We start from the raw sequence: 13,802 nt of genomic DNA, 5'->3' as shown, positions 1-13,802 counted from the left end.
TATTATACACATAACTAACTTGTCTCAAAGTTATTTAGGTGGTTAAGAGTGAGTGAATATGTCTGACTCCAACAAAATAAATCTATGAAAGAAAAACATGGTATGCAATCACGAGTGAAATTTGCAGTGGAAGTTGAGTATAACGTTAGGCCCAAGCCCATACACAGCCCTAAATGTCGGTTCGACAACATATCCAATGTGGTTCATCCGGACCGTTCATGTTTCCAATTTCAAACCAAACCGGTTTAAACCTCCGGTTCAGTTTCTATAACACTGGACTAGAGTTTACTCTGGTTCTTTCTCTTTTCTCTTCCACAACATATATCGAAACGTTCGTTATTTTTTGGCGACTGTAAAATATTTAGGGTGCAAAAATATGCGTGGATTGCAAAAATCGAAGCGAGTTTCATGGGCTTCGGATTTGAATCTTTGTCAGGTAAAAATTATCTTCCAGTTGCCGTATCCAAATCGATCGATTCGTTCGATTTTCATCCAGTAACCGCTTCAGTTTCAAAACCCTAATTGTTTGTGTATCTGATTTTGAGGACCTTGCCATGGTTGATGCTTCATTTCATCCATCATCGTTACAATCTGATTGGAATTTTTAGGGTTTGCATGTAATTTGTGAATTGAGGGTTTTAATTGAATTAAAATTAATCCGTTAAATGTTGTTAAGAGATGGAATGGTTTAATTGGATTGAAATTTGAAATAAAAATTGAATTTTGAATGATGATGAAAAAGAAAAAAAAAACAGCAGAAGAAAAGTTGTAAGCAAAATAATAAGGAACTTAAGATATATTTGGGATTGGTGATAGTGATTTGGTGATGAATTTGTTCTGGAATTTGAAACTCTTAAAAGAGGATTTATTTGGATTGATTGCTGATTATTATTATTATTATTATTATTATTATTATTATTATTATTATTATTATTATTATTATTATTATTATTTTTAATTTTGTATAATCCTGTGGAATATTTGGTAGATTACATGAGTTGTACTATTATTTTGGTCATGTGTTATCATCCTCTGTTTTTTTGTATAGGATTGAATCTTTTTGAATTGGTTTATCTGAAGTAAAGGGTGTTGATATTGCAATTATCCTTGCGCATTATAAGAATGCATTTTGTTTGTGCTTTCCATGTTATAGGCAGTGGTGGAAAAATAAATTTTTTCCTTCGTTGGATTAGGTCTTCAATTATTTTATGGTTATAAGATGTGTTCTAATTGTTTTGTATGAGGTTCTGCTCTTGCAGGTTATTTGTGTGTTTAGTTAATCGATTGCATGTGTTATGATTGACGTCTAACAATGCTATGCATTGCAGCGTGGGCAGCATGTATCGTAATACACTGCTGCTACTCTAGACTAATTTATTTCCGAAGTTATTTTACAATGCTCATTTTACTTTTATCTCAAATCTCGGGTTTCCATCAAAGAATGTTACTTTGAAACTAGTAACAGTCATTTGTTAGCCTTATACGATTGAACATTAGTTAAAAAGGGTAATCTTTCCTGATTTTCGCTGTATCTTATTGGTGTGTTCCTGTGGTTGGTAACCACACTGCTTATGCTTTATGAATATGTGTGAGTTTATTTGATTCCTGTTACAGTTTCCATTCCAGTATTTGCCTTTTGTTTTCTTACTTGCAATGTTTTTTCATTATAAAATAATTAGTGTCAAAGTCATGTGTTTCCCTGTTCGGCTTAGTTTTATTTTTCTCTCTTTTATATTTTTATGCTGTTGGTTTTTTCGTTTTAGAAAAAGCATCTGCTTAATCCTAATATCTGAAGTTTTCAGTTCATTGTTTTTACTGCTAAATCACACTAATTTTGTTTTCAATGCTGTTACTTAGTAAGGATTTAGAAAAAGTTCGTGAGTTGAAATAAAAGATCACACTACTTTTGTTTTCACTGCTATTTTACTTGGTACGGATTTTTCGGTATCCAAAGAGTCTTGGTAGAGTTTTGCAGCTTGGAAGTCTATGATGTCTTTCTCTCTAAAACTATGTTCTTTTTCTGTTTGAAAGGAGACTAAGTGCAAGATCTCAGCCTCTTCCAACATGGGAGGGCCAAGTGAGTGATATTTTCAGGTGATGTATCGTTGGTGCATGCAGAAGTATCGGAGATAAAGATGACAAAAGTTCATGGTTGGCCAGCCTATTAATTTACTTCAGACAACACCTATCAAAGTGTGACTGAATATAAGTTGTTAGCGGTCTTTGTTGTCTAACACTGGGATGAAGAGGTGAAGGTCTGGGAGCTGATTGCGGCATTTCGAAACAGCTTATGGATTTAAGAATCTGTTTTCACTTCTAGTCTGGATCTTAACTTGATATTGCCCCAGGGCCCAGTCACAATGCAGGAGCAGAGAGAGAGAGAGAAGAGCAGACCCTTTTGTGGGCAAATGAATGAGATATCTGTGTCCTCTCTTAGGCTGTGAAAATCTTAAAACAATATTTAGTAGAATATATTGGTTTTGGTCTTCTAAGTATCTATAATAAGAATCTTATGGATGGAAAATTGAGTATCACCAAGTCCTTTATCCTGATTACCCATAATAGCTTGCATAAGAAAGAGTTTGTTAAATGATATGAAATCTCTTTGAAGTTTGAATGCTTTGGCATTTATTGTTGGATCAAAATGTGCTAATTTATCCATCCAAGATTCATTGTGTTGTATTCTAGTAAAGACAGTTCAAATTAAATCATCAAAGATTGTGCTTGTATGAACTCTATCATAAATTGCTTCTTATATATTCCGAGTTCTATATTATTATCAAAAAGTAAAAGTGATCACGATAGCTGTTTGAAAATGCAAGGTCGTTTTGTGCATCATTTTTCATTGTCATATTTTATAATTGGTTTTTGATTTTTCTTTATTATTTATGGATTTTGTTACTCTATATTTCAAGTGTTTGCAAATTAGTAACCACCTTGCACTTGACGATGTATTGAGTGAACAAAATCAATAATTAGTCATTTAAGACTATGTTGCCTGGATTTTATTATAAAATACATAGTATAAGAGTTCTAAATGACAAAAGATTGTTTCCTTTTTGTTGAACAGGTTAAGTTATTCTTATCAGAGGAATCTCCTTCACAAGTTGGGTTGAACTCTCAAGATCACCTCCAAGCAAAGACATCATCCGTGTTGTATCAAGGAGAACCTGGTTCTGATGATATTTTGCCTCCTGGATTTGAAGGAACTTGTGCTTCAAGTCAGTTTGACATTAACCTGTCCCAAATACCAGTTATTAGCTGGGTTACTCCACATAAGGTAGTTTTTTCAGTTATATTTCAACGTCTAAAGTAATTTTCAGTATTGTTTATATTTCAATACGCGTGGAAGAAAATAAAGGAAAAGAAGGTGTTCTGTGAGTTTGCTTTTAATATTTAATCCTTAATTCTTTGTAAATATGTGATTCTATCAGATCGTGCTAGATGTCACATGGCTAGTGGCGGCTGGGGAAGAAAGCAAAGAGATAATTGATCAACCTCACAGGGAGATGAGAGTCCTTGAGGCTATATATCCAAGAATATCTTCCATTCCTCCAAAGTTTGAGTCTTCTCTTGCCTTGTTCGATTTTTTTGTTTTGTTTCCACAATCTTTGTAAATAAAGAATGTTTTATTTCTTGGATGCAGTCCTTCTGTTCCATTGAACGTTGAAGATTCTCATTACATGGACGATCATACTATTGTGATCCCAATTACGCCCGTTGAAGATGGGGATGTGGCAGCAGAAATATCATCTCATTCCTCAAAACAATATGATGTTTCACAGTCTCATGGGTTATCTTCTGGTATATTTGAGGGTTCAAACTCTGTTACGAGTATGTCTGATGTAGCTGCTGCATCTGTTGCTTTAACTAGCATAGTAAAGAGCAGCGAACATGGTAATTTGATTGACCGTGAATTACTCAATAACATTCTCAACAATCCTGAAGTGATTGAGAAGTTAGTTAGAGATTATGGAGTTCAGAATAATGCACAGTATGTACAAAACACGGGATCATCTTCCGGAGTTTTTTCACAACATCCTACTAATCGCATTAATCAAGTTGAAACGACTACAACCTCGTCAAATCCTTTTTTATCCACTTCTTCCTATGCTCACACAAATGGCGGTCAGATGGCGGCAAATATTCCTACTCAATGGCATTCTAGGTCTGTAATGAGTTCAACTATTGCTGCTACTCCTGTTGACCCCCCTTCAACAAGAGATGTAAACTACTATAAGAGCCTGATTCAACAACATGGAGGCGATAAACAAGAAGCACTTCCATACTCCTCGAATAATCGTCAGAACCAGCAGCCATTATCAAACTATGAGACAGTACACAATTTTAGAGCAAAGGGGTCAAAGCCAAAGATCATGAAGCCTTGTATCTTTTTCAACAGTTCCAGAGGATGTCGGAACGGAACTAACTGTACCTTTCAGCATGATGCATCATTTCAGCAACAAGGTAATCCTGGGTCAGGGATGCAAAGTTCGAAGAGAATGAAAATGGACAACGAGATCAGCAGTTAATTGAACTCTTACAGAACATTCAACTGGTGATGATGTTGGCGGCCATTTATTTTGATGGGGAGACCTGAATGCAAGGTTCATATCATATACATTTGATATGGTCAAGTTAGCATTTTATTTTGCAAGTGATTTTGAGCCTAAATCAATGCCTGTTTCTGATCATACATTTATCATTTTTGAATGGGCGTCTCCTTGTAACCGAAAATATGCAGAAATTGCTGCCTCTCTTTCTTGGTCATTCTTCATGATTGTAATTAAGGATATGAGGTTTTTATGTTGCAACTGATAGGAGATACCACCAGCTAGATGATGTATTAATAAAAAAATTCTGTTTACTTTCTGACTGTATAAATTGATTTGCATCTCCGTCTGTTTTAATTTGCTTTCATGATATGGGAATGAGCAATGCTATTTATTACGAAACAATTTGAAGAAATAAATAGTTGAGATTTATTCTTGTCTTTTTCACTTTTTCTTAAGCATTTTCCTATTAGGCATAAATGGGAAGGAAACAAAAAAATTGTTCATTGTGGGTGATGAAGTTGTTGGATTGGATCCTTAATATGAAATTCTCATTTTGAGATGAAAAGTTGCAAGGAGCAATAAAAATCATGCAAAACATGATGTGCATGTTATTCAATGTCTTTACCTTTTCTTTCTTTATCTCTTATGCGCACACTCTACTTGTCCTAATAATTGAAAAATAGTTACAAGTGTGTTTTTAGAATATGTAGATTTGAAGTTATTTGTTTAGTTTGAGAAGTATTTATTTATATAAATAGAGGGGTACAATGGATGACATTTGGAGGTAAAATTTCTCTCCTATTCATTGTATCATTTCTCAATACAACTACAAAATTAGAGTTGTTTATATGAATCAAATTCTGCCATATAATGTTTTATCTTAGACTATTTATATTTAATTCATTAATTTTTAGTCTTTTTAATTTTTAATTTATTTCTAGTTGTTTCACTCCTCTATATCTAATCTATTTTCTTTATAATAAATTGCTTATTTTCTCTCTATATTTAAATTTTTTGAGTCTTTTTCTAGATTCTTCTGTTATATGCGTTATTTTAACTGTCTATCTAATATTATTTTTTAATTTTATCGGTCTATTTCGTATCACCTATTTGACGCAACATCTTCGTCTTTGCTACCTAATCTTGTTTTAATAAAATTGATCTTTTTTTTCAATTCAATTATTGTGTTCCTAAGAGGTGTGAATTTAAGCTTTTCATATTGGAGATGCTAGTATTATAAATCAACTGCACATTAAAGTTGGAGTTGTTAGAGACGTAGTAAAGAAGTTTGAAAAGTTAGGTGAAATTGGACTTCAATTAGATTTGTGATAGACAAGGGCTGTTTGTTAGTTCAATTTTGTTAGGTTCTTTTAATGAAGGGACCTAAACATCTAAGAGTGTCGTGTCCATCATTTTATATCAATTGAATTAAACTGAAATTTCAATTTGTACCAAAAAAAAAACTTTATTAAATGTCGTTTTCTTTTTGAATGTTAGGTCATTTTTCGTAAGCAATACGTCGTTTGACTCGAGTACAATGTTGTTGTTTTTTTAATGTTAGGTCATTTTTCATAAGCAATATGTCGTATGACTCGAATACAATATCAAAAGAGCAGGGGTCACTGCATCGTCGTTTGGATGCAGTGAAAAATAAGTATGGGTTCTCACATTTCTTGGACAAATAAGGGTAATGAAGTTAGTTCATGAGAGTATGATTCGTTTTGGATCGTGCAATATAGAGGAAATAAAAAATATATAAAAATATTGGACATTATGAATAGGAGGAAGATCAATTTTATGTGCCTACTAAAAACTAAGTGGACATGTGAAAATCGAAAGAATTACACAACTCGGGGTTTAAGTTCTATTACACCTAAAAAGATAGATTGAGAAACGGATGGGGATTATTGTGAAGAAGAAGTGAAAAAAGGATATCGAGGATGTGAAAAGAGTAGGAGATTGAATCTTAACCTTAAAATTTGTAGTGGAACAAGACACGTTTAATGTTTTAGTGGTTACGCAACTCAGGTTGGCTTAAAAAGACACCTTAAGGTAAAATGCTGAGAGGATTTAGAAGGTTTAATTCAGGATATACCCCAAAGATATTAGCTTTTTTTAGGAGGAGATTTAAATGGATATGTAGGGAGTATTTCAACAGGTTTTAAGATCGTGCATGGGGGTTTGGTTTAGGTGAGGTGAATGTGGAGGATAAATTTATCTTGGAGTTTTCGTTGGCTTTGAATTTTATTACATAAAAATAGCTAATTTAAAAAAATAGATGAACATCTTATCACATATAAAAGTGAGGTGACATGTTCTCAGATAAATTTCTTTCTCATTAGGAATTTAGATAGAAAGATTTGCTTGGGCTGTAAAGTTACTTCGGGGGAGAGCTTTCAAGTTGCCTCTGCCTCCCAGGATTAAGGTTTTGCTGCTTGTTATTTAGCCTTGAGTTTTGTTTTTATTGTTATTGAGTCTCCTCACATGATTTCACATCTTATGATTGAGTTTTTAATTTGTTTTTACGCAATATATAAATCAAATCTTATGATTATAGTTCGAGCAATATGATTCTAGTCAATTTGTCAAAGTTTTGAATCAAGAATCACATTTGAGAATGGTTCAAGTCATGTCAAGTTTGGATTCTGAAAAAAATAAATTTTGAAAAAAATTAAGGTTCTGGAAATGTGATTTGAATCACAAGCTTACGTGATTTGAATCAAGGTTACATAATGGCCAGTAATTGCTTATGTGAAGTCATGATTTGAATCAGTGATATCATAACTCGAATCAACCACATTTCTAAAAATCAAGATTTCTTCTGTTTGTGTGATTCAAATCACAACAATCCATCGCTCGAACCAGAGAGGTTTAATTCGAATCATAGAGTGCTTGACTCGAATAAAATACAAATATTAGCTTTTGGATTTTGATTATGTGAATGTGATTCGAATAAAAGGTTTTCTTAATTAGAATCACATAAATCTTGACTCAAATCATAGAGTCAAATTTACTTGATTCTTAGATTTTAATTAAGATAATTTGATCTCTTGACTCTTCTCATACTCTTGGCTAATGACTCGAATAAAATAGAATTTTTCTCTCATTTTTGTGCTAGATATCCAACACATATATAAACCATTTTTCTAAAATTTCATTCACAGGTTGAAAAACATACACGTCCACTTTTGATTTAGAATTCACAACACACTTGTTCTCTCAATTTTCAAAAAAGTTTTGAATCTTGCTTTGATTTTTGCAAACGAAATATTTTTATCTTTCCATCGTCGTTTGGGTCTAGCTCTCATTTTAGGATGTGAGATCTGTGAGGAGGCTCATTATTGTGATTAACGTTTTCTTAGAAGATTTCTTTAGGATTTTAGAGTTTATAAATGTGTGTATGGTTGTGGCTTATATTTTGAGACGGATAAAGTATACATTGAGAGTAGATTTTAAAGACTTATTCTAAATTATATCTATCATTTTCTTTCGATCTTATAACTTTTTTTTTTTCAAATTCTTTTTAAAAGGTATCCGCTCAAGTATGTGTTTGTATAAAAATTTTATTTTTAAACTTTAGATACGAAGACGAATAATATAATATTTTACTCTAGTTGAATATCATCTCTACTCTATATTACTAGTTTGTGCAATTACATAATCTCCTATGGATATGTAAAAAAAATTTGAGATAAAAGTTGTATAGAAAATATCTATTTAAAATAAATATTTAATATTGATTTGAAAAAAAAACACATTTTTTTATTAAGATAATTCTTTTTATCAATGTGACATCATTCATGGAAATGTGACGAGCATAGGTGACCTCACTCAATATATCAAGAAAGAAAATAAATACTCAATCATGTATTAAATTTACAAGTACTTCTCATGAAGGTGACAAGCACAGCTCACAAGTTCACAACCTCTATTGAGATTGAGATGACATTTTCTGATTAACGTTAATTAATAATGTAAAATTCAATTAGATTGAGATGACATTTTCTGATTAACGTTAATTAATATGTAAAATTCAATTAGATTGAGATGACAATTTTCTGATTAGCGTTAATTAATATGTAAAATACAATTTATATAAATAAAATTATTCTATCGCTCTCACAATAATTGTCATTTTTTTTTATTTGTTTCAAATTATTTGTTTTTTAAAATTTTAATATTATATTTATTATTTTGTTATTAATTTTTCTTTTTTATTGTGTTTTGATTCATTCAACTACTCCACTATTTATTATTAATAAAATTACTTAAATATCTATTATTAAGGTTATTTTAGTACTTAAAGCATTGTCACGTACTTAAAAATATCAGTATTATTTATTTTAGTATGTAATAATGTTCATCTAATTCATGCATCATTTGAACATGTTACGAATTAGCATAATGCTGATATTTAATTATGAATAAATTTGATAATGCTTTAAGTACTAATTCGTGATAATGCTCATCTAATCCGTGCATTATCACGTCCTAATTTGAATGCTCATCTCATTAAATTTATCTCTTAGTTTTCTTAAGTACGTGATAATGCTTTAAGTACTAATTCGTATTATGTTATAAATTTGAGCATTGTGAATTTGTTCACATTTTTATTTATTTATTTATTTATTTATTTATAGCAAAATCATCAGTATTATTTTTTATTGATGTATTCTATTAATTTAAATAAATGGATATTGTCTTGTAAAAAGAATAAAATAAAATAAATGGATATTGTTTTATTTTCAATAAAAATATACTTAAATTGAATTTGAATGTTTTATAAATTAAATTATTTAATTAATTATATAATGCTATGAATTAAATAAATATTTTATATTATTAAAACAAACAAATTGAATTGTTTGTAAATTTAAAGTGAATCGAATTCAAAATGAAAAATTATAATGAATTAAACTTTAAGTCCAACTAATTCTCATGAAATAAGCAAATTCGACTCGGTTCATTTTAAACTCTACATTTAGTTCACATTCTTGTTAATTTTTTGTTTCTCTTATTTTTATGTAGTAGTTTAATCAGGTCTGGCCCTGTGCAAGAGCAGTAGGTTCTACAGCACAGAGCCCCAAAATTTTTAGGATTCCAAAATTTTAAAAAGCATATTTTTTTTACATTAAAATTAGTAAATATAAAAAAATTTAATAAATCAAAAAAATGTAATAATAAAAATCCAATAAATTGAAAAATGAGATTGATCAGAGTGAAAATAATTGTAATTAAATATTTATTTATTAATACAATTATATTTTTAATGTTATTTTAAATTATTATAATGATATTTTTCAAAAAAGATTGGGACTATTTTTTTAATTAGAACGGGGCCTCCAGATTAATTGGGCCGACCCTAATGTTAATAAATAGAGATGACAAAATATGAGAAAAAGAAATAGATTAGGATTTAATTGTTAAGAGATTTTAGTATTTCAAGTACGGTTACAGGAGTATAATTGGTTACAAGCATCAAAATTAAGTCAATAAGTTGAAGAACAAGTGTTTTCGGAGTTGTTGTAATCGGTCATGCATTCGCAGTAACTGGTTACCACTGTTTGTTAGTTTCTAATATTTCGTTGTTGTAATGGTTATAGGTTTTATGTAACCGGTTACAAGTCTGACATTTTGCTTTTCATTTTTTATTTTTGGCTTGATACTTTTGTATCCCAATTGATTTATATGTACCTTAAGGGTATCCTCGTAATGTACAATGAATGAAAGTAGAAAATTCTTGCACTAAATTATCTCTAACTCTCTTCTCTCCCACTCTCTTTTTCTCCACATACTCAAACCCTCCATCTTTACCAATCTTGTGATTGCATGTTCTAACATTTGGCATCAAGCGTCTGGTTCCATCTATAAACACCTAGTGTGCAACATGAATCATGTCTCCAATGAAAGAATTTTCACAAACCTACCAATCCTTGAAGCGAAGAACTACGACAAATGGTACAAGCAAATGAATGTGTTGTTTTGTTACAAAGATATTATTGAAGGATTAAGAACGCGAATGTGGTGAGGTTACAAACTCACAAATGTCAGCTTGAATTTATTCAAATGGAGGAAAAAGATACAATCAACGATTACGTGACAGGAATTACTCTATTAGTGAACCAAATAAAGGCATACAGAGAAACTGTTATTGAACATAATGTTATGTTGAAGATCTTGTGTTCTTTGACAACAAGATCTGACAATATTATGGTGGCGATTAAGGAATCGAAGGATCTTGTGACATTGAGCAAAAAGGAGCTTCAAATCTCTCTTAAGGCTCATGAGCAAAATATGGAGGAGAGAAGTAACAAGGCAAAGGCGAAGATTTCCTTGCAAGCCCGGTTCAATGAGAAAAATAAGAAATCAAAAGGAAAAGGGCCCATGAAAAATAACGGAAATTTTTATAATTTTGGGGCAAAAGAGTCTTAAAATTCAAAGAATTCGACTTGTCAAAAGGGTGAGACCAGATGTAACAAGAATGGTGGTCAAGGCAGCTTTAGACCTGAAAAGGGAAAGTTCTACAAGAGCAAGATGCAATGTACAATTGTCAAAAGTCAGGTCATTTTGCAAGAGATTACAACGCGAACACGAAAGATCCTCAAGCTGATGAAGCCAATGATGCAAGACAAGAGTTTGATGATGATAACACACTCTTGGTCATGATCACATGGAAAATAAGGTGTCACGCGTTATGGATGCAAACTGGGTTTTGATTCTTAAAGCTTCTATGACTGCCAATAGAACTTTCAAGGTTTAGTTGAAGATTATAGAGCATAGGTGTCTTGCTACAGCGAAAAGTCGAGAAGAGTTGATATGACACTACCGTCTTGGGCATCTCACATTTAGAGATCTCAATACATTTCAAAAGAACAGAATGATAACCAAGTTGCTATCCATCAACATACCGACTGAAATTAGTGAAGAGTGTGTGCAAGTGAAGCAATACAATGGTAAATTCGGAAAGGATGCAGATTGTAGAACCAAGGCTCACCTTGAGGTGGTCTATTATGATGTGTGTGGGCTGATGCAATTTGATTCATTTGGTGGCAGTAGATACTTTGTCACATGTATCGATGAGTATAACAGAAAGATATGGACATACCTAATCAAGAGAAAGGATGAGGCATAAAATGTTTAAGATGTTCAAGTCCATGGTTGAGCGGAAAAGAGGTCACAAGCTAAAAATTCTCAAAACAGATGTTTGAGGAAAATATGTCTTAAATGACATTGGAAAATTTTGTGAAGAAGAGGGGATAATGCATGAGGTAGTACCACTCATATGCTGCAAGAAAATGGTGTTGCTAAAAGAAAGAATCGATGGATTATGAACATGGTGAGAAACATGTTGAAAAGGAAGAACTTTTCGAAAAAGTTATGGGGAGAAATGGTGTCTACAGTTTCCTATTTGTTGAATAGGTGTCCAACAACGAAGCTTGAGAAGATAACATCGGAAGATGCACGGTCTGGATTCAAACCCAATCTGAACCATTTGAGAGTTTTCAGTTTTGTGGCATCTCGACATGTTCGGGGACAACTTAAAAAGAAGCTGGACGATAAGGGTGAATTGATAATACTTGTTGGATATCCCTTCGCTGGAGGTTACAAATTTTTTGATGCTGCAGACAGGAGGATTGTGATCACCATTTGGATTTCTAGTAAATCTACTCATACTATTTGTGAGTCACACCTCTTTCATCATTGTTTTGAAATTTGACACTAGGATCAAATGAAGTATTTACTTCCTTAAAAGTAAGTTGTTGATCTTATAAAGAATTTTCTCAATATAGTGTTTTTGACTATGTTCAGAACCCATACTATTTCGCTTTACTTTATTCCCCAAAATAATATCAATTAGTCCAAGGTCTTTCATCTTAAATGTGGAAGTTAGAAACCCATTTGTTTCCAAAATCCCATTCATCTCGTTGATAATGATCAACATGTCATCAAAATAGAGACAAAGAAATATTATAATGTTATCATGCACCTTTGGGTATAAACACTTGTTACAATAATTAGAACAAATCCATTTGAAATTATGATAGAGTCAAACGTTTGATGTCATTGTTTCGAACACAAATTCTCACTATTTTCTTCTACAAGATCAAAGGAGACAAGTCGAGAATCTATTTCCTAAAGGGGCACGAGGTGCAGAACATTCATGTATAATATCATATTCTTCACAATATGCATTTAATTCAATAGAAAAGTATTCACTGCCCCCGTCACTTCTAAGGACTCTGATACTTCTAGTTGATTGATATTCTACTCCCGCTTTAGAAATTTTAAATGCATTAAAAATACCATATTTATTATTTAAAAGATATACATGTGTGAACCTAGAGCAATCATCAATAAAAATAATGAAATACATATTTTCTCCACGGGTTCACATGCCATTAAAGTCACATTAATCTGAATGCATAAGATTGGGCATTTTGGGAACATGAAGTACATTGGCAAGAGTAACTTTCTTTCCAGAGGTGAAATTGAGTTACACAGTTCCTATCCGAACGATCTTTGATCGTTCTTTATTTCCCATTTGAGCCTCTTGTCTATTGATGACTTTAGAATAAGTTTTGAATGTTGTTTTGTCATAGGAAACATGGACTATAGCACAACTATCATTCCACCATCCTTTTAACTTGCCTTTGATTGCCATAATTTTGCTCATCGTGATAATTATGTCTTCATCTGTTTGAACAACATTTTCTCATTTTTGGAGTTGGTGTGCTTGCAATCTCAAGCATAATAACCGATTTTGTCACACACATAACAATGGTCTTTGGGTCCTTTTGGTTTGCCAGAATTCTTGAACATGTTATGTTCCTTCTTAGGTTCAAGATGATTCTTTATACCATCATGTTTCTTCTTCTATTTTACGCTTATTGCATTGGCCTTAAAATATCCAGTAGACTCATAGTTCTCTCTTTCTTTTGATTTCTCATTGATTTGAAGATGTTTCTAGATTTTCTCTATTGAGAAGTCCTCGAAATCACGCAACAATGTCTTCTTATAGCGTCCCAACTTGGAAAGCTTCAAGAATGTCTATCTTTACAGCATTTAGTTTATTTACGAGAAATTGTAACCCGTGTAATTGTATTGGGCTCTGAATTCAACATTTTAAAATCAAAATATTTAAAAATTAAAAACTTTTTAGTACCTTCTTCTTCATCCTTGAATTTGAACTCGGTGTTTTCCAAATTTCTGCTGTAGATTGACTCTTTGTGTAGAGATCGTAGAGAC

At 31.9% G+C, this 13,802-nt stretch overlaps 1 protein-coding gene across 1 annotated transcript; it reads left to right on the top strand.

The window, feature by feature from the left end:
- Positions 1-283: 283 nt before the first annotated feature.
- LOC131596505 (zinc finger CCCH domain-containing protein 6) lies at positions 284-4,910 on the top strand. Its single transcript, XM_058869166.1, has 4 exons — positions 284-436; positions 3,071-3,280; positions 3,435-3,559; positions 3,647-4,910. The coding sequence occupies exons 1-4, from the start codon at positions 377-379 to the stop codon at positions 4,530-4,532; spliced, it is 1,281 nt and encodes a 426-aa protein (XP_058725149.1). The 5' UTR covers positions 284-376; the 3' UTR covers positions 4,533-4,910.
- Positions 4,911-13,802: the final 8,892 nt, after the last annotated feature.

The sequence above is a fragment of the Vicia villosa genome, linkage group LG4, assembly GCF_029867415.1.
Source record: "Vicia villosa cultivar HV-30 ecotype Madison, WI linkage group LG4, Vvil1.0, whole genome shotgun sequence".
NCBI lineage: Eukaryota > Viridiplantae > Streptophyta > Magnoliopsida > Fabales > Fabaceae > Vicia > Vicia villosa.
The sequence above is the reverse complement of the archived record's forward strand: the minus strand, read 5'-3'. Positions and strand labels throughout refer to the sequence as shown.

Coding starts and splice junctions, on each gene's coding strand:
- LOC131596505 (XM_058869166.1), top strand. CDS start 377: ATGCGTGGATTGCAAAAATCGAAGCGAGTTTCATGGGCTTCGGATTTG. Junction 437..3,070: donor CGGATTTGAATCTTTGTCAG/GTAAAAATTATC, acceptor TTTGTTGAACAG/GTTAAGTTATTCTTATCAGA. Junction 3,281..3,434: donor GCTGGGTTACTCCACATAAG/GTAGTTTTTTCA, acceptor TGATTCTATCAG/ATCGTGCTAGATGTCACATG.